The sequence below is a fragment of the Meriones unguiculatus genome, chromosome 15, assembly GCF_030254825.1.
Source record: "Meriones unguiculatus strain TT.TT164.6M chromosome 15, Bangor_MerUng_6.1, whole genome shotgun sequence".
NCBI classification, from domain to species: Eukaryota; Metazoa; Chordata; class Mammalia; order Rodentia; family Muridae; genus Meriones; species Meriones unguiculatus.
Genome location: NC_083362.1, coordinates 62,153,214 through 62,176,738, shown reverse-complemented (window position 1 = coordinate 62,176,738; position 23,525 = coordinate 62,153,214). Strand labels below are relative to the sequence as shown.

Sequence of the window (23,525 nt, the reverse complement as noted above, 5' to 3'; positions counted from 1 at the left end):
TCTGTCTCTTTCTCTCTCTCACACACACAGACACAGACAGACACAGAATTTTTTGTGCCTCTTTATTCCCAGTTTTGCCAGCACTTTATAAAACCAGTCCGTAGGGAGCAAGGCCTGAGAAGGCTGCTCCCCCGCCCCCTAAGCTCAGCCAAGGGCTGAAAGGTCTTCCGCCCACTCCCCTTGGAGGGAACTTGTGGTGGGGCTGGTGCAGGGGGAACTGGGAGCTGGGCCAGGCCTGCTGGGCCACCCACTCCCCCTGCCAAGAGGGAGCTGGGCCTGGAGAGAGGGAAGTAGAACCAGCCCAACATGCCTGGGTCCCAAAGGAGTCTGCCATTAGGACTGGGACCCTGACTATCTTGTGTCACCCTCCCCTGCAGCCCCACCCTTCTGTGTCTGTGTCCCACCCCCACCCAGTCCCTAAATATATACAAATGTACAGAGGGGCTTGGCCAGGGTTTCACCCTCTTCCCCTCTCCTCTCTCCCCTCCTCAGGGGCCTCTAGTATGGTCTCCAGCCCTTCCTGGACACCCACCCGGGAGCAGGGAGTGTGGGTGCAAGGCAGCTGAGCCTGGGTCGGGGAGAGCAGGACCCCAGTCCTGGCCTCTCAGTGAGCACCACCCCTTCCCTTAGCCCTGGGCTGCCCCAGGTCTTCTGTCCCAGGAGCTGGAGATGTGTGGGGTCTGGGTAGAGTCCCAGATTCATGGGTACATCCCCACACAGCACCGTCCTAGCAAGCAAAGTCTTCAAAGAGGCTTCCTGGAGGACCGTGGGGGTGGTGATGGTTGGGAAGCAGGCTGCTAGCCCCCCCACCCTCAGCATGGCCCCGGCTCGGACAGGGACTCTGTAAAATGAAAAGGGAATGGATGGGACAGTGGTCAAATTGTGTACTCAAGTCTCAACAATAACTTTTCCTTCTCTCCTGTGGTGTCTTAGGAACTTTCAGGAAGTGGCCCTAGGGAGAGGGTCCCCTCCACGTTGGCAGGAGAGGTCACCCACCTGTTCCTTAAGCTCCTGCAACCCCAAAGTGGAGATGCCTCCAGTGGATGTCCGAAGTGGGGTCTTGGGCCGTCGCCACACTCTCTTGATTCGATCCCAGGAGACCTTGTAGGTCAAGGTGGGGTGTGGAAGGGGCCTCAGTTATAGGCCTTGGTGCCTAGCAACCCATCAGTGGGTCTCCCCATGCCCCCACCCAGCCTCATCAGAGCCAGACCCTCAGACACTTCTAGAACCCCGAGCCTTAGCCTACCCGGGAGCCTGTACCACTGTCTCTGTCTTTCCTACCTCATAGATGTAATCAAGGATCTCCAGCAAGGTGAGGATGCTGGCCCCGATGAACAGGCCCATCTGTCCCCCAAGGTCCCCTGAGGAGCAAGAGGGCAGGGTCAGTGGGAACAGGCCGGAGTGAGGCACATATGAGTGAGGGCAAGGGTCAGGGCTTACCCAACAGGGCCGACAGGCCATAGGCTGCTCGCTGTTCCATAGCTTCAGAAGTTAGGGCCTCGAAAAAGACATCCAGGACCAAGAAGTTCTCCCTGGGAGACATGCAATGACACCTGTGTGGGGCTACTGGTCTTGAGGCAGCTGGCAAAGTCATCTCTAGTCCAGCTGATCCTGATCTAAGACCCCTATGTGCTGGAGAGCTGCTGACCTCAGACTCCCGAAGAGAGCTAGGTCTACCTGTATTAGCTTTGTGGTTTTGCTGTTGTGGTTGTTTTTGCTATATTTTTCTGAGAAAGGGTTTCGTATAGCCCAGGCCGGCCTTGAACTCCCTCTGTATCTGAGGAAAAAGACATATAAATGGGTCTAAAACAATGGGATCTGTGCATCGGCAGGGGTATGTTCAAGGAGCTGTGACAGCTCAGACTTGGACTGGGAAGGGCTTCCCTGGAAGTGGACCAGGATGTAACTCGAAGGATAGCAGTTAGAAAGATTGTGAATGGCTTTCCTGGCAGGAGACCCAGTAGACACAAAGAGGGTAGCTCATTCCCAGGCTCTACTGTGCCCCAGGCCTGATGAAAGACTCTAGCCACAAAGCTCATATGTGGGCATGTCTTACCGAATGTAGGTCTCATTGCGGTTGTACTTCCTTGCCAGGTACCTGGCTGAGCCCCTGTTGGGGATCTTGACCATGGAGATCTCTTTGCCGTAGCGAGTCAGGTTACAGGGTGTAGGGCAGAAGCATGGACCCTCAGAGCCCCCACCCAGGGAGTCTGCAACACAAAGATACCAACTGCAGCAGGGAGGGTGGCCCACAGGCCCGATAGCTATAAGGACAGGTACAGAGACTCTCCTGAGTTGGCATCTCCTGAGTCTATTCAGAATGCCAGACCTGCCATCTCTGAGAGCATGCTGACTGGGATCCCTTCCGACCAACCTTAAACAACCCATAGGGCCTGCACTCTCTGTCCCCAGCCCCCTGGGACAAGGAGGTCCTGTGGCTCAGGAGCAAGGGTTAGTCAACATTAGATCTCAGACAACATAAACAAGGAGTTAGGGACAGGATGCTGGGATGGGATGGATGAATGGATGGATGGACAGATGGATAGACGGACAGAACAAACTGACAGGATTCACATACTTGATATGCTAGGTGTCTCTGCTTGCCTCTTCAGGCCACTCTTTCACTCTCTTTCTCCTTGCCTTATACCCCAGAGGCTGATCCCTGTCAAATGCATTACCTTGACACCTTTGCCCTCCAGCCTGTGCCCAGGCAGGTCAGGGGGAGTGGGAGGGCAGAGGTACTTGCCTACTTCTTTCCCAATTTCTCCATTTGCCAGGCTACAAATAGCAGGGGCTGCATTCTTCCTCGGTGCCACACTGCCATCCTCCCCCTTCTCTGTCTCTGCTCTCTCTCTCTCTCTCTCTCTCTCTCTCTCTCTCTCTGTCTCTCTGCTCCATGATGCTCCCTTTATACCTTCAGGCCTGAGAGTGAAGGCTCCCTGATGCCACTTATTTTGCAGACTTCCCCATACCTGTGGCTCCCCTATCCAGGAGATACATCTGTTCCTTTGTTTAATGCTCTTCAATCACACACTTGACAGGTACAGGTGGTATGGGAGTAGAGGGGAGATCTTGGTGTGCCAGTCTGCTACCCCAGCATCTCGAATGCATCCCCAGAGGCCCATCAAATCTGAGTCTCTGCAGTGAGTTTTGGTGCCCCACTTCAAACTATCCACTCAGCATTTTACCCACCCCCCTTTCTACCTTGCCTTAAGTCCATGCTGGCTTTCAAGAACCTCCTTCTTTCACTCTCTTCTCCCTCCCTTGACCTCTGCCTCCAGCTATGCTGACCTTTGGGTGCCTAAGACAAAGCATCTTTCTCTAGCCACAAGGTCTTTGGGAAATGAGACATGCTATCCCTACTCTGTAGAACCTACTCTGTAGAAAATATTGGCTAATTTGTAGCTTTCCATGTGTAATCCTCCCTGCATTTCCAGACTGGGCTACCTGTCCTCCCCAAGGGCCTGCTAACACCCTTGAGATACCCCTATTCAAGAACTGTTTCACTGTGTTAGTATCTGTCCTTAGTAAGTGTTCATGCGCAGGGCTCTCGGTCCCTAATTCTCAACACCCAGAACAAGTTGAATAGGTCTAGAAAATGAATCCATCAAGTAATTAATAGGCAGGTGGATAGGTGAGTGGTGGATGGATGGATGGATGGATGAGCTGCAGCTCATGTGAGGCCTGTGGAAAGATGGAGTTTATTTTACCCATACTGCTATCCAGCAATGCATTCTTCCTGGGGCTCGGAGAGAAGTCATTTTACTTCTCAGAGAAAGGGATGGAGGGAGTTCATTGGCATAACTGAAATGGGCTTCACTCCCAGTCTTGGGTTCTCTGTGACATCCCCGTGGCCTGTCACCACCTACCCAAGTGTCTGAAGCCCCTAGGACCCGCTCTCCACCCTCACCCCACACTGAGATATGAGACAGAGCCCAACTTCAGCAAGACCCCTCCTGGACAGATTGGAAGGAGAAGTGACAAGAAACAGAGAAGAGAGTGACGAGAGGCAGGGAAGGGAGAAGTGGGCACACACCCAGAGTCTGGTCCGCACATTCGATGTAGATATTTGGTGGGCAGATGGTCTCATTGCCTGAAAGGAGAGAAGAACGCTTCTGAGATCTACAGTCCTTTCCCCTCTCCCTTGCCACACACATGTAGGCATCCACGCATATGCATGCTTGCACAAACGCATAACATACTCATGCATAAAAACCATACTGAAAATGCATACATCCACATACCCATGTAATCATATGCTTGCTTACACAACCATGTGTACACTCTTAAGGTCATGCTCACAACCCCACAGTACACACGTGCACACAGATACATATTAGCATGCACACAAACATGCACATATGTATTCCCAAATACATGCATCAATATCTAGACATACACATGAGTACATGCTCATGAGTGTAGCTGCGTGTGCATGTTGTACACCGTTTCTGCCCCTGGAAGTTCAAGGGCCCAGAGAGTGGCACCAAAGACTGGCTGGAGGTGCCCACCTGGCATGTGCACCATCCGGCAGTGGCAGCGCTGAAGCACGGCCTCCTTTTCACAGCGCAGTCGGCAGGCAGACACACTATAGGCTGAGTAGCCCTGAAGCTCAGGCTCCCTGAGCTCGCTTTCCGCCCGGCAGTTGCCCCAAGGCTGGGGCAGATAAGTTAGCTGCAGAGATGGGGCACGACAAGGTCAAGGCCAAGTGTCAAGGCCAGTCCTCCAGTGTCAGTAGCCCCAGCAAGGGCCATGGGGCTGGCAGATTGAGTATCTGCGAGGCCGATTTGGCCAGCATCCCTTCGAGCAGAGATTTGCCCTGTGCCCAGCCGAGGCCTAGCTGGGGATGCTCACCCGCTGTTCCTGGCAGGACACAAAAGTCTGGAAGCCTGGGGACACACCGAACCCCAGCTGGTGGATGTAGGGAGGCTCCTCCTGGCTGTGGATCTGCACCCGGATGCCTGCCTCGAATGACGTCTCATCTGCACAGCAGAGATGAGGGGCTTTAGAACCCCCTCCACATGGACAGCAGAGCTCAGGCCCCATCCCCTTCCCGCCTGCATACTTGTCTCTCTCCATATGGGTAGGTATTCCTCCTGCTGGATGTCTAACATGATCTCCAGGCCACTACCCATGCCACCAGCCCTACTGGGCAGTGAACTCTGAGGATCTGCATTGAAGGTGTAGCACTTCCCATAGCGAGTGTAAACCTGGAGGGAGATAGAGCTTATTAGTGACAGAACTTTTTATTTCATTTATTTTTAAGAATTTTTGACAGGTTTTCACTGCATAGTTTAAGTTGGATCTTCTCCCCAGAGCCTTGCAGCACCCCAGAAATCCCCTACCCAAGATTTGCCACACTGTGTTAACAAGAGTACCCTGTGAAGCTGGCCCTGAAATCATAATCCTCCTGCTTTAAACACCCAACCGCTGGGAGGACAGGTGTAGCCACCATGCCAGGCTCAGAACTCTTGCTATCTTCCCAAGTCTTTCCCTCCCTCCTCTCAGTAAAGGGCCCTCCCATTGCTTGTAAGACTTCTAAGACTCCTGGCTGCTTAGTGATGTGGGAAAGGCAGGTATTAGGAAGGTAGAAGTGCCCAGCATCTTCCTGTTTCAGGCCAAGAAGATGCTGGAATCAGTTCCTGCCGACACCCCCACTCCCGTAACAATTCCAAAATGGCCTCCACCTACTTGGTCTCCATCCATCCCTTCCCTCTGTCCTCCACACAGCAGTCAAAACACTCAAATCAACCAAGTCCCCTGCCAGATCCTAGTACCTGCAGCTCACATACCATGTTGTAAACCTCAAGTATATTATTTTATTCTTTGTGCGTGTGTGCCTATTTACAGGTGTATACACGTGGTGGACGCCAGAGATTAATGTCCGGCATCTTCCTCAATCACTCTCTGTTTTACTTTTGGAGACAAAGCCTTTCGTTGAACATGGAGATCATCAGTTTGGCTAGGTTGGGTGGCCAGTGAGCTCCAAGGATTCCCCTCGTCTCTTCCTCTCCCGTGTTGGGATGTACACATGTGCCCCAGGGCACAGCCTTTTACACGGATGTCAGAGATCAGGGTCCTCCTCATGCTTGCACAGCAAGCCCTTCAACAACTGAGCCACCTCCGTCCGCAGCCCCAGGAAAACCGATGTTGAAATGAAACTCTAAACAATGATAGCTTCCCATTCTCCGGAGAATGAAGTCAGACTCTTTCCCTAGCCTTAAAGTTGCCCGTCAGAGTGACCCTGGCCCTCTTCCCTCACCCCCTCCACTCCTGAATCTCTCATGAACTCAAATATCTCCTATTGACCTTTGTTGTCCCTCCCTCTCCAGGAGTGGCAGAGCTAGCTGTCCTGGATCCCACTCTCCTCAGACCTGAGACCTTGCTCGTCTGTTCATTGCACTGTCCATTGCCCATGTCTGCCACTAGAGAGCAAGCTGAAGAGGAGCAGGGAGCCTACCTGGTGTCCCATGCCCTTGTCCCATTGTGGGGCACAAAAGGAACTCTCATAAACCTTTACTATCCAAAGCCCAGCTCACATCTCCTCCTCGAGGAGCACTCTCCCACAAAAAACGCCAGATGGCGCTGGTGACCCAAAGATGAAGGCACAGACTCAGCCCGGGGATTTTAGTGGCTGCCAGGAGTCCTCGAGCAGCTGGAGCGGGAGAGCTACTTAGAAAGAGGTGGATTCTAGCCCCCACCCCACCCCCCCGCCAGGCTCACCCCGTAGAGACATGCCCCTGGGTCAAACCCATCACAGGCAGCACCTTCTCTGGGGGCAAGGGGTCAGCGTGCTCCAACGCTGCCCCCGCCCCATTCCTTGGGAACGTGTTCATACTGTAAAAGCTGGGAAAGGGCATGAAGTGGCGTGGAGAGGAAAGATCTCCCCGGGAGAGCGCTGCAGGAGGAGGCTTGGTTGAGGGGTCGGAAGTGGAGTTCTGATGCAATCTGAGGGAACCTCCAGGGACATCTTGAAGGTAGAGTTCTGCCCTCCCTCCTCTGGTGAGTTAGCCGCCTGCAGTCTCAGCCACCCTTTTCCTACCTACCCCCCTCCCCAGTACAGCCTTCACCCAAACTGATTTCTGAAACAACAACAAAATACGCATAGCAGGAACCTTGACATTTACAAAACATGAAACCCTCTGTTGCTATGCCCTGTCATCCACCCAGCGCCTCTGGTTTCAGATGTGTTTAATGACCTCGGTTACAGAGAAGGAAACTGAAGCTCAGAAAGGTGAAGTGACTCTAATAAAGCCACACAGCTAGTAAGTGGGTGAAACTCATGAGGACAAAAAGCTCCGGCCACTCCCATGATTCATTGCTATCATCCTCCCACCCCAAACCAACACGCAGCTCGCACTTCAGGATGGAAAGAGACAGGATATGCCCCATGCTGGACCTTCCTTGCTCCTGATTCCCCTCAGTTCTGTTCCTCAGCCCCTTCCTTGCCCCTTTCTCTCAGTGTTCCTTTGCTTTTCCATTACTTGCCTGCTTCTGGGTTCCAGCTCCTGTCCCCATCTGTATCACTCACTCTCCCCCTGTACCCTCTGTCACAGCACGTCCCCGTGGGGCAGGAGTGAGCACCACATTGATACCTCGGAGCATCGGAAGTATCCCAGGCATGTTAGGTTAGGTGCTCGGTCTAACTGAATCATCACAACCACCCCCAAGGGCAGTATTACCGTCTCCTCATTCCTCAGATGTGGAGACAGACACTTGGAGAACGGGACCAGTTTGCAGAGGTCTCCAAGATCAGCGCTTCTCAAATGCCAATTTGTACCCTGATCCCCTTTGTAAAGTGCTGGTTCACGTTTACTACATGGAGGTAAATGAACTCCCAGGAATGAAATTCAGCTTTTCTACACACCTGCTGATCTGAGGACCACAGAGTAAGTAAAAAGGTCTAAATGAACAAGGCGTGGTGGCCCGGGCCTGTAATCTAAGCAGCGGGTCCCTCCTGGACCAACACAGAAGAACTAAATATTCATAGCCTGCCTGGGCTACAAACTGAGTTCAAGGCTGGCTCTAGCAACTTAGTGAGACGCTGTCTCAAAATAAAAAGTAAAGAGGGCCAGGGATCTAGGTCAGTGGTAGAGTGATTGCCTATGGCAAGGTCCTAGGTTCCATCTCTGGTGCCCAAACTGAAAATAACTAGAGGAGAAAAAAAAAAAAAAAAGAGTCAAGCAAGATACCTTCGGCCTGGTGTCTTGGGACATGACTGGAGAGAGAGGAACCTGAGGTGCACGGAGTGGAAGACTCCTGGCCGCCTAGTGATGTGGGAAAGGCAGGTATTGGGAAGGTAGAAGTGCCCAGCATCTTCCTGTTTCAGGCCAAGAAGATGCTGGAATCAGTTCCTGCCAACTCAGCCAGTTTTGAGCGCATGCTTGAGTTGGGAGGCTAAATGAGGCCCAGGCCATGTGAGGGAACCCCCTGTCTGTGTTGCTCACTCGTGTCTACCACAGTCTCTCCAAAGCTTAGGCTCACTCGGGGGTTTTTCTACTCCTTGAAGCCTGGAGTACTGCTTTCCTTCGCATTCCCAAAGTCCTGTGAGATGAGCAGAAGGAGGGACGGAGGGCAGGAGAAAGGCACACATGATCAACATCCTCATCGTGTCCCAGATCAAAATCTGCTCTCTTTTTCCTTTCAGAATTTCATGCGTGAGTACACATCTCTGGTCTTTTGCTATATTTTCTCTTTGGAGACTTCACCCAAGCCACCTGAGGTAATTATTGCTGCCTCCTGTGAAGGATGAAGTAACTGAAGCTCAGAGAGAGAAACTGGTTTGGCTAAGTGTGCACAGCAAGCAAAGGGCAGAAGAGATTTGAACAGGACGGAGCCCTATATACAATACAATCTACACTTCGGAAGTACCTGGTGTGGGCCCAGTGGATGAAAGGTGCTTGGGGGCTCCTAGCTCTTGGCGGAGCTGTACTGTAGGTTTATAGTTCCACATATATACACAGACACATACTGCTGGACAGTGGGTGGAGCCCCTGCAGGATGGAGCTTATCGCTGACTTGGTGGGAGCAGGTTACCTGGCAAATATGTTGTATACTGGGGGCGGTGAGGGGGGGGGAGTGAGTGACACAGAAGGTGAGTGAAAGTAGTCCAGGTCCAAAGGACACTACACAGAATGATCAGGCCAGACTGGCAGGACTGGGCCACCTGCACAGCTTGGGTCAGGCCCCACTGCTGGGAAGAGCACGTCGTTGCCCCGGAGACAGCCCCTGGTCCAGGCAGCGGTGGGGGCACCAGCCACCGGCTCCTAAGTGGTAGAATTCTGGTGGCAGCACAGCCCACAGCTTCTTCCATGGAGACGGCACGGCTATTCAGCTACAAGGTCCCACAGGCTGGCCACTGCTCCCTCCCCACGGACTGGCCTGGAAGGAAGATGTGTATGCAAGAGTCCAGAGCCTGGGGTCCCAGTCACAGAGAGAGCTCATGCTGGGCCAGGAAGTGTCCTGACGGTGGAAGGGCCGTCTCCAGATAACCTTAGCTTCTAAGCTCTGCCCACGGGGCCTTGATCCTGTCAGAGCCTTAACACATATCTTGGCTTCCAATTCTATGCTATCAGCTCTAGTTGGAGTGTGTGACCTCTTCGAACTTCCCTGAGCTGAAGGTGGATGGTCTGCAAGCAGAACACCCTAGAATCCCTCTACCAGCTTCCTCTAGCCAACTCTCTACTAGTCCCTGTCTGACTACCTTTCTCCCTGCAGTGCTGGCCTGAATCACTGCCTGCTTCCTGCTTCCTCTGTAGTTCCCTAGATCTACCTTTTCTGGGCACCAACCAGTCCAGATACTTCTGGACTCAGTTTCTCTGCTCCTAATTCTTGGCCAGCCTGTTTATTATCCCAGCATCCGTTGCTGTCCCATAGCCTAGATGCTGTCTGGCCTCTTTGTCCCTTGCCCTCTGTACCTCTATCCTATTTGCTATTCTCTCTGTCTATCCTTTAAACATGAGTATTCAGTTTCTATATCTTGTCTTCCTCCTAGATTTTACTATGGGCCTCAGGTTTCCCCAATGTCCTCCCTATTCTCTCCCCCTCCCCAACTGCTTGAGACAATGATCAGGAACTGGAAGAGATCTGTTTAGAGCTTGCCTCCCTGAGCGATGGCTTCTCTCTCAGCGCTCTGAGCTCCATCCATCCACAGCTCCCATTTCCCAAGATAGCTCTCCCTGCCTGGCTGCTGTTCCCCCCTCAGCCCTCCCTAGTTCCCCTTCCTCCCTATAGCCACAGAGCCCACAGGGTTAATAGCCAATTAGTAGGGCCAGGGCTCAGCTATGTGGGAGAAGGCCCTGGGCCTCCAGGAGATAAGAAGCAGCCAGAAGCAGCAAGGACCAGGCAGTTAATCCCACAGCTAATCTGCAGCCTGGGCTTTATCTCCACCGCCTTCTGGGCACCCAGCTTCTGCCAAGACCCCAGCATCTCCCTCCTAGCTGCTGCTTCTCTGTGGATGGTGGTCCCTCTCCTTTATCTCTCTGCCCTCCTCTGTGAAGTCCACCTTTATGCCTCCTTTTCAGGTGCCGGGGAATGAACTCCCCTGCACCCTGCAGTACCCTGGGGTCCACTGTGAACCAACAGAAGGGGTCAGAGACATCTTCATCTGGCCACGACTAGCATCTTAGGTAGGAGAGCTCCTAAGCCATGATGTTATTCAGGGATGATCCAGGATGCAGGCTCAGAGCTTCACTCTTCTCTCTCCTCTCTAAGGGCAGAGGAAGAAACTCAATTCAAAAGTCTTAAATGTCTGTGTTGATCAAAAACTTGGGACCACTCAGACTACCCCCTACACACACACACACAAACACACACACACACAACCCTCCCGTTGTACAAAGGCTAAGCCGGAAGTCATGAGATGCCTGTTCTGCACCCGAGAGCACACAAGTAATAAGATTCTGCAGTATAATCCAGCCTACCTCCCCAGCCAGTTCCAGCACTCTTTGCTAATTTTGTCACCTCCCTGGGAATCAGTAAACACTGAGTCCAACTGCCTGTAACCTGGGTTAGTTTCGACTTTTCTGAACCTCAGTTTTCTCTTCTGTCAGATGGAACCTTTCAGAAAATTTCCACCTGGCTTGTTTCATGGGGGAGTTGTAAGTCTCAAATGAGAAAAAAGTAGCAAGCCCAAAGGCAAGAACCTATAATCTCAGCTCCTGGAATTTGGGGTGACATATGAGAGTCCCCCCTTAAGTAAACAGATATTTGTAAAGTGAAATCATATTCATGACTCCCCAGTATCAGTCTGCGATGATGGAATAAGAAGCCTCAGAATGTGAGAGAAGGGAAAGAGTTTGGGCTTGACAGGCTGGGTGCCTGGCAATCTCCTTGGTTTGCCCCTGCGTAGAAGGCAACCAACAATTCCTCCTCCTCAGGTTAGGACTGCAGATTAGAGACAAACTTCTGAGTGATACATGGCAGGGACTCAGAGGGAGGTGACCTAGGGAAGAGAGCTTCCAGTCAGACAGCACAGCAGGTCCATCTTGACAGGGCATCCTGCCTCTTGGTAAAGATTACTGCCCTTAGGAGGTGATCAGCATGGAGCTCTTTCAGAGCAAAACTCACAAACTCTGTGATGTGGCTCTTCCAGCAGGTAGGAAGCTCAATCTGGCTTATCTCCAGAACTTGCTCTTACTGAAGTCTGTGGGGCTCAGACTCAGTCATTTAACCAAACCCATCCTCCATTTTTCATCTGTGAAATGGGAATAAAATCAGGTACTCTTCCAAGTCGGCATGGGAAAAGAGATAACTACCTAACACATTAACAACAGCTGATTTTCTGAATGCCTACTCTGAACCAAGCACAGATTTGAGTACTTTACACAAACGAACTCTTTTAATGTTCAGGGGAAAAAATGATAGAAGCTATTTTTATTGTCCCCATTTCACAGACAAGGTGGTAAAGGCACAGAGAGGGTAAGAAACCTTGCCAGCGTCACATGATGTAGCAGAGCAGAGAATGGTGGGGGTTGGAACAAGCAACAACCTTTGTGTCAAGGGCCCTTGGGCTCTTGCAATGTGTCAGGCACTGGGGATGCGACCTAGAACAAAACAGTCTTCCTCAAGGAGTTTGTTGTCTGTTGTGAAGACACTCGTTCCTTCAAACACCTGAGCACCTACAGCATATTCAAAGCGCCAGGTCTACAAGAGGGAACAGACCGCACACACCTAACAGTCACACAAATAGATAGGACTGGCTGTGCTCCACGTTTCGGAGGAGAGCCCAGCCGAGGCTACCACTGATGCAAGCGGAGTTTGCTTCCGGTTGGAGGGTTGGGGAAGGCTTCCATTGAGTAAGCTGGCAGGCCCGCGCCCCAGGAAGACACACCGCCTCCTCCCCTTCCAATAGGACCCCTGCGTGGTCAGCACAGTTCTCAGTGCCCAAAGCCACCCACACGCTTTTCAGGGAGCCCTCCTCCCCAGGGCGGGTCTCAGACTGGTGGCAGTGTTTGTTCAAATGTAAGTGCGAGAACCATGGTGGAGGGGAAGGAGGAGCTGGGTAAGGCCCAGTGGCCAGAATATGGGAGGAGGGCACAAGAAGTTGAAGTATGGAATGGGGGACTCAGGGTTGCTTCCCAAGTGGAAAAAGGCAGGACTCCAAGACCCACGCAAACAGTTACATTTGTTCCCCAGCCATTGCCTAAGCACTAAACCCCAGAAAGACAATTTTGCAGGCGATAATGTTTTCAATTGGTAACCGAGTCTTTCCTGGCATTCTCATTGCTTGATGCAAACAAAGCTGTCTAAGAGTTTAACACTCACAGTTGGTGGGCGGGAGCTTTCAATTCCAACAAGACTTGGGGAGACCTGAAGTAGGAGTGTGAGTGTGTGTGTGTGTGTGTGTGTGTGTGTGTGTGTTGTCCATCCGCCTATCCGTGGACAAGTGGGTGGGCTCCCATCAGGAACCCCGAAGACAATCTTCCGGCAGCTGCCGCGCCGCACCGCGAGGCCGCACCCACAGGCAACACTCCCCGCTGGCTGCCTCTCTTGCGGGGCAGGCATCCATCACCTAGCGGAGCCCTCCCTCTTTCTCCTTCGGGCTCCTCGGCTCTCCTCCCTGGGTTCGCCTCATTTGCATTCCCTCGTCTCCTGGCTTCTCGGCAAAGTGACCTCCGTGCACACAGCAGCGCCAGAGGCTTCCACTGCGGAGGGAGACACCGTCGCCTGCCGCCCGCTGCTGCCGCTGCCGGGGAAGAGATCAGAGGGGCGGGAGCGGCGACAGCGCTGACGGGGGCAGACCGAGCTGTGGGCCAGAGCTGGGAGTGGCTAGTGAGCCTGGGAACTGCCGAAAGGCCTGGTACTCAGGTGGCGCTGAAGAACTTGAGTCGGATTTGAACCTGTGACCTCAGTCTCTAGCCCTGCTGGGGTGAAATGTGGAGGTCGCTCACTCGAGGTCCAAAGAAATGAAAACTCCTTTTGAAACCGGAGGCTCCCAAACACCCCAACCTCCACTGCTCCACTGTGCGGTCAGTCTCCCGGGAATCTCCAGCCCTCCCCGGGGACTGCCCAGTCCCTTGTGCCCACTCCCCTGGCTAGCCAAGCTGCCTCCCCCGCCCCCCGCTTGGTATTTACACCTTTCACACATTTGTAAGCTATTATCCTGTCCACGCTTAGTCACCGCTGAGCCAAGCGCCACGGATTTAGCTCCTTTAATCTTTCCTCCTAAATCAATCCTCCATTTCCCCTTAATCATCCCGTGGCTCCTCTCTGAACTCTCGCTGCTGCCTCGCCTGCTGCAGCCCATGCCTATCTCTCTGGAACTGCTCACCCCCTCCAACCCAGAGCGGGGTCCCAAGGGCGCTGTGAACATTTCGGGGGTGGACTGGATATTCAGCCTTGCTACCCCCTGCTTGGGAGCCAGGGAAGAGACGCAGGCATCCATTCCCGGCCCTTTCTGGAAGACACACAGCATTAGACCTTCGCTGTTCTCAGCCTCAGGCTCTCCTTCCCGCCTACCCCCACGGCACAGGGGAGCAGGTGGAAGAGTGGGAGGGTGGTTCTCTGAAGACCCTAAGCCTCTGTCACGGCCCACCAAACGCAAAAATAATGACAACAAAATGCACAACAATTCTGGTAGATGAGGTCCTCTTCTGACTGCCCACTGAGCTGGCTGTTTCCTCCTCCTCAAGGGAGGTGGCTGCAGGAGGGAAGGGCAGAAAAAAGCTGGTATCTCCCCAACCTGAGATTGCTCTCCTTCTTCCTCTTCCAGGGAGGCTGTCCATTTCTCCTGGACCATTGTTAGGCTCCACACCCACTCACTCCTCTCCCTCCCCCGGGGTTGGGTCCAGCAGCCTAAAAGCTGGACTTTGAGATCTCTAGGACCCTCTGGCCTCCAGGTCTCTGACCCTCAGCCCAGACCTGGATCAGGTAGCTCTCCACCACAAGATGGGGCAAGTTCCTCCTGGAAGCCCAAGGGCAGGGATGGGGGTCCATGAGGGAGGGGTAGGTATGGGGCCATTTCTTCAGATGCTAATCAGCATCTTCCAGCAGTGCGAGAAGCGGGGTTGATAATGAGCCCAGCTCGGGGCTGATTCCTGATTAATGAAGAGGCCACAGGGCTTCTCGAGTGGGGCCGGGTGGGGCATGTCTCTCATGACCCTCCCCACTGCCCTTGAAGACCAGCCTTCTGGGACACTTTCCCCTGCCCTTCCCTTCCGGCATACCACCTTAATCTCCTCCACCAACTTCACTGCCACTGCAGCCGGACTGAGAGCGCCCCCTCCAGGACGGCTCAAGGAGCAGCAGCCAGTGTCCAAGTAAGGTGACCGGACCCACCTGGGTCCCAAAATCTGACCTGTAGGCAACCTACAGGATTCTTAAAATCAGGAAACTTCTTTATTAAAATAAGCTAGATTTGGAGCTTTTTTTGACACCACGGAAGACTGCCGAATACCCTCACACCGGCAAGAGTTAGCTGGAGCTGAGGCTGAGACCGATATCAGAAGGAATGCCCTCCCCGCCCCCCAATAGAGCCAAGGGTTATGGGAAAGGTCTGGAGTTAGGAAGTGAGCATGGAGTAGTCCCTTCCACAGACAATGGCAGGGGGTCAGAGGTAGAGCCTGCCAATATTAGCCTGACAACACTAGACAAGACCAGGGGCTGAGGGAAAAACAAATGGAAAGCGGAGATTGCTGAAGAGCCCCACATGGGGGTCAGGGCAACTGGAGTAGCACAGGGCTTGGACAAAGTCCTCATTGCCTCAGAGCTGTCCTGGGTAGCAGAGGGGGAGGGCTGGAAGGGGAGGGGGAGGGCAGGGGGGACTGCCCAGCTGGAAGAGGCCTTGTCTAATTGTGCCTGATTAGTAGAGAGGAAGAGAACAGGGCGAGTGATTAATAGTCACGGCAGTCACCAGTGTGTGGGGAAGGAGGGTTGGGAGGGGGAGGGAAGCCTGAGAGCCAAGAGGAGATGGAGAGAGAGTGAGGTGCCCGTGGGGCCTTGGCCTCCTACCCTTCTAGGTCTGCACTCTTGATCCTGGGGGTCCTACGAACAGGAGCTGAGGCCTGCCCCCACCCCCTAAGGAATTCCCTCCTCCTTCCTGTCTGAAATTTGAGGCAGGAGCATGGAAGAGAAGAGACCAAGGTCATGCCTGCCTCTGGGGAAAGAGTATCTGCATTCGCATGGTGCTTTCAGACACCCCAAGGCCTCCTACCCCAAGATACTGGCTCCATCCTCCGCTTAGCCTGGGACCTCAGCTTGACTTCCGATCGCAGCCCACAAAGCATCCTCATGCGCATGTCCTTTAGTCCTACCAGTAATGCTAGCCCTGCCTCAACCAGGCAATCTGAACCATATTCACTAGTACGCTGTCCAAGACAACACAAACCAGTTGTACACGCCAAATCACATCTCAAACGCTCAACAGCCATGCGTGGCTAGTGGCTAATTGGATGATACAGACATAGGTCAATTCTATCCCCCAGGTTTGTCACCTAGTGCTGACCTGTAGAGTATAGGCACACGTGTACACATGTGTGCTTGCTTGGGAAGGCCATAACTGCATGGTAGACAGTGAGGGCCTGGGGGCCACGGGGTGGAGGGGAGATAGAGCAGGGAGCAGAAACCATCAAGTGATACTGAGAACAGTGAGGTCAAAAGATGGCCAGGAGCCGAGGTGGCATACTGACCCTCGAAGAGCGTAGGTGACGTGCATGCCAGGTAGTGTGCTAAACTCTTTCCAGACACCCTACCCTCACAACCACCCCCAAAGACTATGTAGAGGATACACAAACAGATGCTTGTAGGAGCGTTTTGGTTTCCTCGAGGCCGAACAACTGAATAGAACTGCGGTTCGAGCCCACAGGATGGGACAGCTCATGGTGTACTGTCCCCCACGGAGAGGAGGTGTTGGCTTTTAGAGCCACCTTTGCATTTGTTCAGACTGAGCAATGGAGGCAGGGGAGAGAACGCCTGCCTTCTACCACGCTGACAGACTGAGCGTGAGCCATAATGGTGGAGGGATAGACAGCTGGGGCTCGGCACACGGTCGAGGGATAGCGGAAGCAAGGAGGAATGGACAGCCCTCTACAGTGTCGTGGGGAATGGTGTGATGGTGAAAGTATGAGGTAGAAGTGGAAGTGGGCTGTGTGAGGCCAAGTAGAGGAGAAAAGAGAAGAGCCAGGGACCTGTATGGAGGATGGTGGGGTGGAAAAGGCCGTTGCGCTGCATCTTCAGAGCCCTTACCTCTCTTTCTCTCCTTCTCTCTCCTCTCCAAACCTCAGTCAGGCTGCCTCATCCTTTAAGCCTCCCCAGCTCTCTTTTAGTCCAGAGTGGCCTCTCTCTGTCTGAACTCAGGCTGTTACCATCCATGCACCTCATCTGGCAATTAATCCTGGCACCTTATGACATCGCTTGCATGGCTGATTAACTCTTGCATGGTTGCTTAAGCTCTTGAGCATCCCTGTCCCCCGTTCTACCATGAGACTGAAGGCATCTTGAGGACAGGGGTTGAGGACTTCCCTTCTTTGCTGTCTCCCACAGGTCCTAGCAAGGAGCCCAGCATGTACAGGTACACAGAGCAGCAGTGTGAGCGCCTGACAGGGATATTTGGGAACATGGGGGTGAGAGCGATTTCAGTGGTACCAGGAGCAAGATCAGCAGCTTAGGGGACTGGGGGAGGGCACATTACCCAGAGTAAAAATAGGCTGGAAAATGTGACATTTATTAACTTGGATTCCGGAGGAAAGGTCACAGCAGAGTGGGGAGTGGGAAGGAGGAAACAGGGAAGGCAACAGAAAACACACAACAGTCCCTTACTTAAGCCTGTCTGTCACCGTCACTGACCATTTCACCACCCACTCCCTGCCAGGTGTTACCTCAACCGGCTCACATTTTCATCTCCTCACCCTAAGCCCTCAAATCCCAAACCACGTACCCCACATCCTCACCACAGAGCTGAATTATGGATTTCATGTCTTCACCGGAGGCCTCGAGTCTTCGTTTCCCTTCTCCAGTCTCACCCCGGCAACACATCCACTCTTCCCCATCACAGCGGGCCCCAGCCCAGTTCCTAACTGTCTCAGACTCGACCTAGTACTCCAGGTCCCGGAGGAATTACATGCAGCAGGTGGAGGACGGGGTACGGGCAGGAGTCTATGAGTCTAGGCCGGGATGGGCATGGGGGAACAGGAACCTCAAAAGGGGAATTCTGCCGCGCCCCCCCCCCCCCCCGTACTTGCTTTGCTTCACTTGCACTGATGGTCTAGGGGCAGCCCCCACAGCAGATATCCACAAGCTTCTCCTCTCCAGCCCCAGGGTACCAAAGGACCCAGGGAAAGCTCTCCTTGCCTCCCCCCACCTCCCAAGCCATCCCCAGGATCCCAGGGACTCTTCGCTTTGAACAAGGAAATCCTTGGCCCTGTATTCTCTGGACACCTCTTATCCCAACACAAACCCTCTGTCACCTTCCCTTCACTTCCTAAGTGCCCTCCATCTCTCCTCCATTGATGTGTGTCATCATTACCCTTTCCTTTTCCTGTCCACCCCAACTGGAGCTGAGACACAAACTCAGGGACACAAAGACCCCATTGATTTCTGCCCCAGCAGCACCTGCTGAGACTGAGTCCATCTCCACCCCCATCACAGAGGGGTGAGGCCTCAAGACAGGAGTCCCTCGGAACCCAAAGGTCGCTTTCACTCTACGAATCACTTCTTTTCTAGGGACTCTCCCAGCTCCGGTTTTGAAGAAAGGTATTTTATTTTCCTAGAAGACAGGGTGTTTAGCCAGACAATGGGCTGATGATATTCCCTAATTCCACTCCTGGTACAACCTCCTCCCTCCTGCCCCTCTTCTCATGTTAATTCCTCCCACAGAACTCACCCACACAACCCAAAGCAAGAGGCCCTAGACACTGCAGACATGGTGGAGCCAGGTTGATGCATGTTTCCTGGTAACACTGAGGCAGTGAGTGAGGGAGAGCTTGTGGGTGAGGGGCTAGGCTCTTAGGAGGGAAAGTACCCGTTGCTGCTGGAGGCCCGGGTGTGAGTGGGCACCGGGTGGACGGTGAGGACGACGAAGACGACACCATACATTTGCTCGTATACTAGGCGAGAGCCACAAGGATGAAAACCTCACACACACAAACATAAAGACAGGCGTCAAATGGGGACCGGGGACAGACTCAAGTACACTGTGAATAATAGCTTGTGTGTGTGGGAGAAAGAAACCCTGACAGACTTGAGAGCATCCAAGACACACCTTCCAAACTCACATGCCTGACTGTGGGGAGGTGGGCAAGGGTAGCAGGCAGGGCTGGCACTCATGTGTCTGTGTTCACATACATGGGGGTGATGGTGCCAGTTGTCTCTGCCCAGGGAATGGAAGTTGGGGTAGACTGGGGTGTGGGAGCGTCAGAAGCTGGGATGACATCTCCATCATGACCCCATCCTTGGCAGCTGTGAGCTGGGGTACAGGCATGGAAGGAGTAGCTCTCTGGGTGTGTGGGTGTGCAGGTGTGCATAGAGTGTAGTGACAGGGACACCGAATGTGCATGACAGGGAGGAGTATGCAAGGAAACCGTGTCCCTGAACAGTAGGAGTGTGTGTGTTCATGTGCCAGCTCCGAGGGTGAGTTATGCACATAGAGAGAATGAGTGATTCTCAGTGTGTGAGCCAGAGCCAGGCAAGGGAGCAGCAGGAACAGGGGCTGGAGGGGGGCGGGGGCACTGGCAAGCAGAGGCGACCGAGGAGAGCATGAAAGAGGGATGTGTGAGGGCAGCTGCGAAGGGGTGTGCCTGTGAAAGACAGAGAGATGAAAGAGACTGACACCCAGGATACACAAGGACCATCTCCATCCAGCTGGCTGGCTGAGCCAGCTCCCCAGAAGGCAGCCCTTAGACGGGGACACCTCTTCCCTCTAGCAACCCTCTCCCTGTCACTTTCATTCGGTGGAAAGAAGAAAAAAAAAGGGGGGGGAACAAGAGCAAAGTGGGGCTCAGTCTGTCTGGCCTTGGGATGAAGACCAGCTTCAAGAGCCTGAGCCCATCCCCAGAAATGCCCCTGACCCCCCAACCCTGAGCCCTGCAGCAGCAGCAGAAGAGGAGGAGGAGAGGTACCACCCGGGGTAAGCCCTTCTGAGCAGCCGCTGCTCTGGGGCTGAGGAGCCAGAGGGAAACACCAGCTGTGGGAGACACACGAGGCCTGCCTCTGGTGGCAGAAGGAAGGGAAGCCCCATTGAGGATGCCCTCCCGTACCACCCTCCACCCCCACCTCAGCCTCTGGGGCACCCCAGGTCCAGGTGGCCCAGCCAGTAGAACTCACCACAGAGAAGTTGCTGGCGGAGCAATGGTGCCCACTGAAGTTGCAGCTCTTGAGCATGTCAGCAAGCTGGTGGCCAGTGCGGTTGAGGATGTCCACCATGTCAGGCTCTGGGTAGCGGAGGCCAGCTGCACGGTGCCCGTCCCGGTCTTTGGGGGGCAACCCTGTCAGGTTGGCCAGGTGGAAGATATCAGCGTCGCTGAGTGCCGAATGCCGGAAGCGGTTGATGTTGCAGAGGGTGACAGCCGGGAAGCCCGCCACTGGGGCTGGGGCAGCAGGGTCCACAGCTACCAGGTGAGGCCGGGTCAGGTAGCCCCTGGCCAGGCTCGCTGCCTGGTACAGGAAGGCAGCCAGTGAGGTGAGTAGGGCCAGTGCCCACAGGGTTCTGCGTAGTCCATGGGGGCCTGGGCCACAGGCCCGGCCCAGCCCATGCAGAGTGCTGGTGCTGGCAAAGGTAGCCAGGTCCCGAGGGGCTGCTGGCCCCTGAGCAGCCCCCAGGAGGCTCTGCTCATCCCCTGCCTCCTTCTCCTTGGGTTTTGCATCCTCCTCAGCAAATTTGATTTTGCACACAATCTCGATCGGCATCTGTCCCCTGCTGCTGGGACTGGCCAGAGCCTCACTGCTACTGTCCCTCCCTGGACAGCAGCCCTGGTGCCCTCCGGAGTGGCGGTGGTGGCAGCGGCTGCTCTTCTAAACTCAGGGCAGTCAGGAGGAGGATGGGGACAGGGTGGGGGCCCGAGGTGGGGGCGTCACTCCCACTCCCAGCAGCTCCGCAGCCCCGGCGCTGCCTCTGCCGCTGCTGCTTCTGCTGCCGCTCGCTTGTCTCTCTCCTCGATCGTCTCCTTGTGGCTTCCCTTATCAGCACCCGCACAGCTGTCAGCCCCTGCGTGTGTCCCTGCGAGCAAGCGAGTGAGCGAGGGAGCAAGCGCTGCTCCGCCACGCCGCGCAGCCCCAGCCGCTCCGCTCAGCATGTGCTCTGGAGCCCACCCCGTGCTTAATAATTCAGGACATGTCAACAGCGTTTCACCGTCGGGCACTGGCATGGGAGGCAGGAGCCAGGCCAGGGAGGGAAAATCCCCACCCTACCCCCAGCCCAGGTTGGAGGTCCCAGGATTAGGGGTGCTTCTAAAACTCTCACTATACCTTGTCAATTGTGGGGGTTCCAGACAGCCCAGTCTCAGGCCAGCCAGGGAATGATGCTATCTATGCTGAGTGCCCTGCCCGTTTCTTGTCACTTTTCCTGGACCACACCCCACCAAGGGTCAACCAACCCCACCTCCTGGCTTTCTCCAGCCTTCAACTGCCCCACTCACAGCAGCTTCCAGAAACTCCTTGAGAGAGCCACTTGTTTGAATGAGGGAAGGAAGGAAGGGGAGGGCAGGCAAGACAGGCTAAGAGACAACTGTGGATCACTCAGACTGCTCTTCCCTAGAGCCTTGCTGCTGATTTCAAAATCCACCACAGTCCTACCCCCTCCTGGAGGGACACTGGCTCCCTTTCTCTGACTTTACCCCCTAATGCCAGTGCCAGTCATTCTTGTGACTGAAGCAGAGGCCAACCTGGCTGACTTGCTCATCTATAACCACTTTTCTAGTCCTGTGGTCTCCAAATCCCTTGCTATGACCAGGCTTGGTGAAAAGGAGGGGGCGCAGGATGAGACAGGCCAGGGAGCAAAGAGCTCAGAGGCAGGGGAGAAGGAAATGAAGAGCCCAGGAGAGGCTTCAGTGGAAATGCTATCCTAAGGAAATCAGTACCCGGGATGTCCTGTCCCTGGCAGAGCCAGGCAGGGGAGCCTGCAGGCTGCTGTCTCCAGGAGGAGTCAGGCACATGGGCTACCATCACAAGAGGAGGTGGAAGCCCCTCTTGGCTTACCAGGAGGGGGCAAGTTGGTACCTCCCGCTGGGGGTAGCAAGAATGGTCCACTTGTGCCCCCTGGGGGGTCGTGTAAAAGTGTGAGTCCCCACGGGGAAGAGGAAGCACTTGTCCTGGAAGGATGGGGGGCTGATTAATCGGGGCGCTAATGAGCGGCAGGGAGAGGAAGCTCAGAGGGGAGGGGGAGGCGGCTCCATCGATCCAAGCCGCGGAACCAGCAGCTGAAAAAAAAAAAAAGTGAGAAGGGAATCGATCTGAGGGAAACGGCAGCTGCTGGGGATTAGAGCCCGAGGTCCACGGCACTGCCCAACGGCCACCCCTCCCCTGCGTCAGGCTGGCCCTGCAGTCTCATGCTGGCCCTGAGGGAGGGTCACAAGCGTAGCTCCCCTTGGGTTCAGGTTGCTGCTCAGCCCACCCTGGCTTCAAGGCTTGGTCAGGCCCCTAGCCAGGGGCACCCCAGTGCGCAATTCATCCACACACCTGGTCCTAGCCATGCATGGCGCTCTCACTGGGTGTCCCCAACCTTTCAGCAAAGTGGCTTCTCAGGGTCCCACAGCTGGGTTTCCCCACAAGTTTCCCAGGAGTCTAGGTCAGCAGGGCTCTCCCAAAGCTGGGAAGACCCCTGGGGACAGGTTCAAGTGCTGTTTCTGGCTGGGACACAGCAGGAAAAAGCAGAGTAGGCACTGGAAGCAGGTGCCGAGTTCCTACGCAAGGGTCCAAGGGACCACAGACAGCTCCCTCTCTACTCCATAGCAGACAGGACTCTCCCATACTCGCCCCTCCCCGGTCGACTCCCAGACCTTCCCAGCGTCCCCACCCCACCTCCCCCTCGCCACATACCTCCTTTCCTTTTTCTTTCTTCCCTTTTCTCCCAATATCGATTTTTCTTTACTGGGTTTTTTAAAAAGGTGATTTAATTGCTTTTTTAAGGTTACTTCAGTCTGGGGCTCTGCCAAGAAAGTGGGAGCTGCCCCCCAACCCCCCCCCCCCAGCATTCACTTCTGCTCTGATGTCCTGTCTGAATTCCTTGCTCTCTGCTGGGATCTCGGGGTCAGGCTCTCGCCACTACACGCTGACCTCCGTCGTGATGCCCAGATGAAACCCTTTTTCCCCCCTTTGGGTCAGCAGGAACTCTTCCACCTCTAAGAGGAAAGACGTTGGGTGGTGACTGCATACAGGGGAGGGAGGCTCTGTGAGGGAACTCCAGGCCGCTGGAATGAAGCAGCAGTTCGTTGAATGCAGACTCCCACCATTGCCCGGTGGCCAGCTGTCTCTAATTGTCCCCAAGCCCCTACCATCCAGTCTCCCAGACCTCTAGGAATCTGGTTATGCTCAGTGGGGGGTCCCCATCCTTCCAGCCCGTCGCTTAGCCATTTCCACTCATTCCTCCCCAGCCCCTTCTGGCCCCCTTCCTATCCCTCCATACCCTCTTTGCCTCTGGCCCTGTGTCCCCTCTCTCCCCCTCTCCCTGCTTCCCTGCCTGCCTCCTTCTCTGCCCGGCTGCAGTTGGGTGATAATCTCCCTCATTTAGCCTCCCGGCTGCTTCCCCGGCTCATTGCCCAGCTGGTCCCTGGGGCCCGGCCCAGTTTCTTCCCCACCCCCACCCACAGCCCTGCGCCCAAGTTCCCTCAGCCTCTCCCTGTTCCTCTCACCCATTCCCTAGGGACCAGCTTCCCCTTGAAGGGGAAACAGGGCTAAGAGGAGCTGCTCAGGACCTGAATTGGCTGTGAGCTAGTGAAAGGGGCTACTAGGGACCCCGGAGCTGGGTGTGTGGGGAGGGGCTGCTGTTCAGGCAGAATATGAGCCCTGCTCAGACTCTTTATCCTCCAATTGTCCCCATTTCTCAGATTTGATCACAGCCCAATTCTCCACCACCTGGGATCCTCGAATTAGGCTTC

At 54.5% G+C, this 23,525-nt stretch overlaps 1 protein-coding gene across 2 annotated transcripts; it reads right to left on the bottom strand.

Moving 5' to 3' along the window:
* Window positions 1-43: 43 nt before the first annotated feature.
* Window positions 44-23,020, bottom strand: Asic4 (acid sensing ion channel subunit family member 4). 2 transcript variants are annotated; one of them, XM_060368677.1, is made up of 12 exons: window positions 22,468-23,020; window positions 20,899-21,848; window positions 19,759-20,650; window positions 5,066-5,210; window positions 4,855-4,982; window positions 4,512-4,674; window positions 4,037-4,093; window positions 2,057-2,210; window positions 1,441-1,532; window positions 1,282-1,361; window positions 997-1,101; window positions 44-841 (listed from the first exon to the last, which is right to left on the bottom strand). In XM_060368677.1, exons 3-12 carry the CDS (start codon window positions 20,338-20,340, stop codon window positions 728-730), a joined length of 1,620 nt encoding a protein of 539 aa, XP_060224660.1. In that variant the 5' UTR covers window positions 20,341-20,650; window positions 20,899-21,848; window positions 22,468-23,020; the 3' UTR covers window positions 44-727. The 2 variants fall into 2 exon arrangements, with proteins under 2 accessions (XP_060224660.1, XP_060224659.1); XM_060368676.1 differs by lacking the exon at window positions 22,468-23,020 and adding an exon at window positions 22,108-22,326 and having other exon boundaries at window positions 19,759-21,848.
* Window positions 23,021-23,525: the final 505 nt, after the last annotated feature.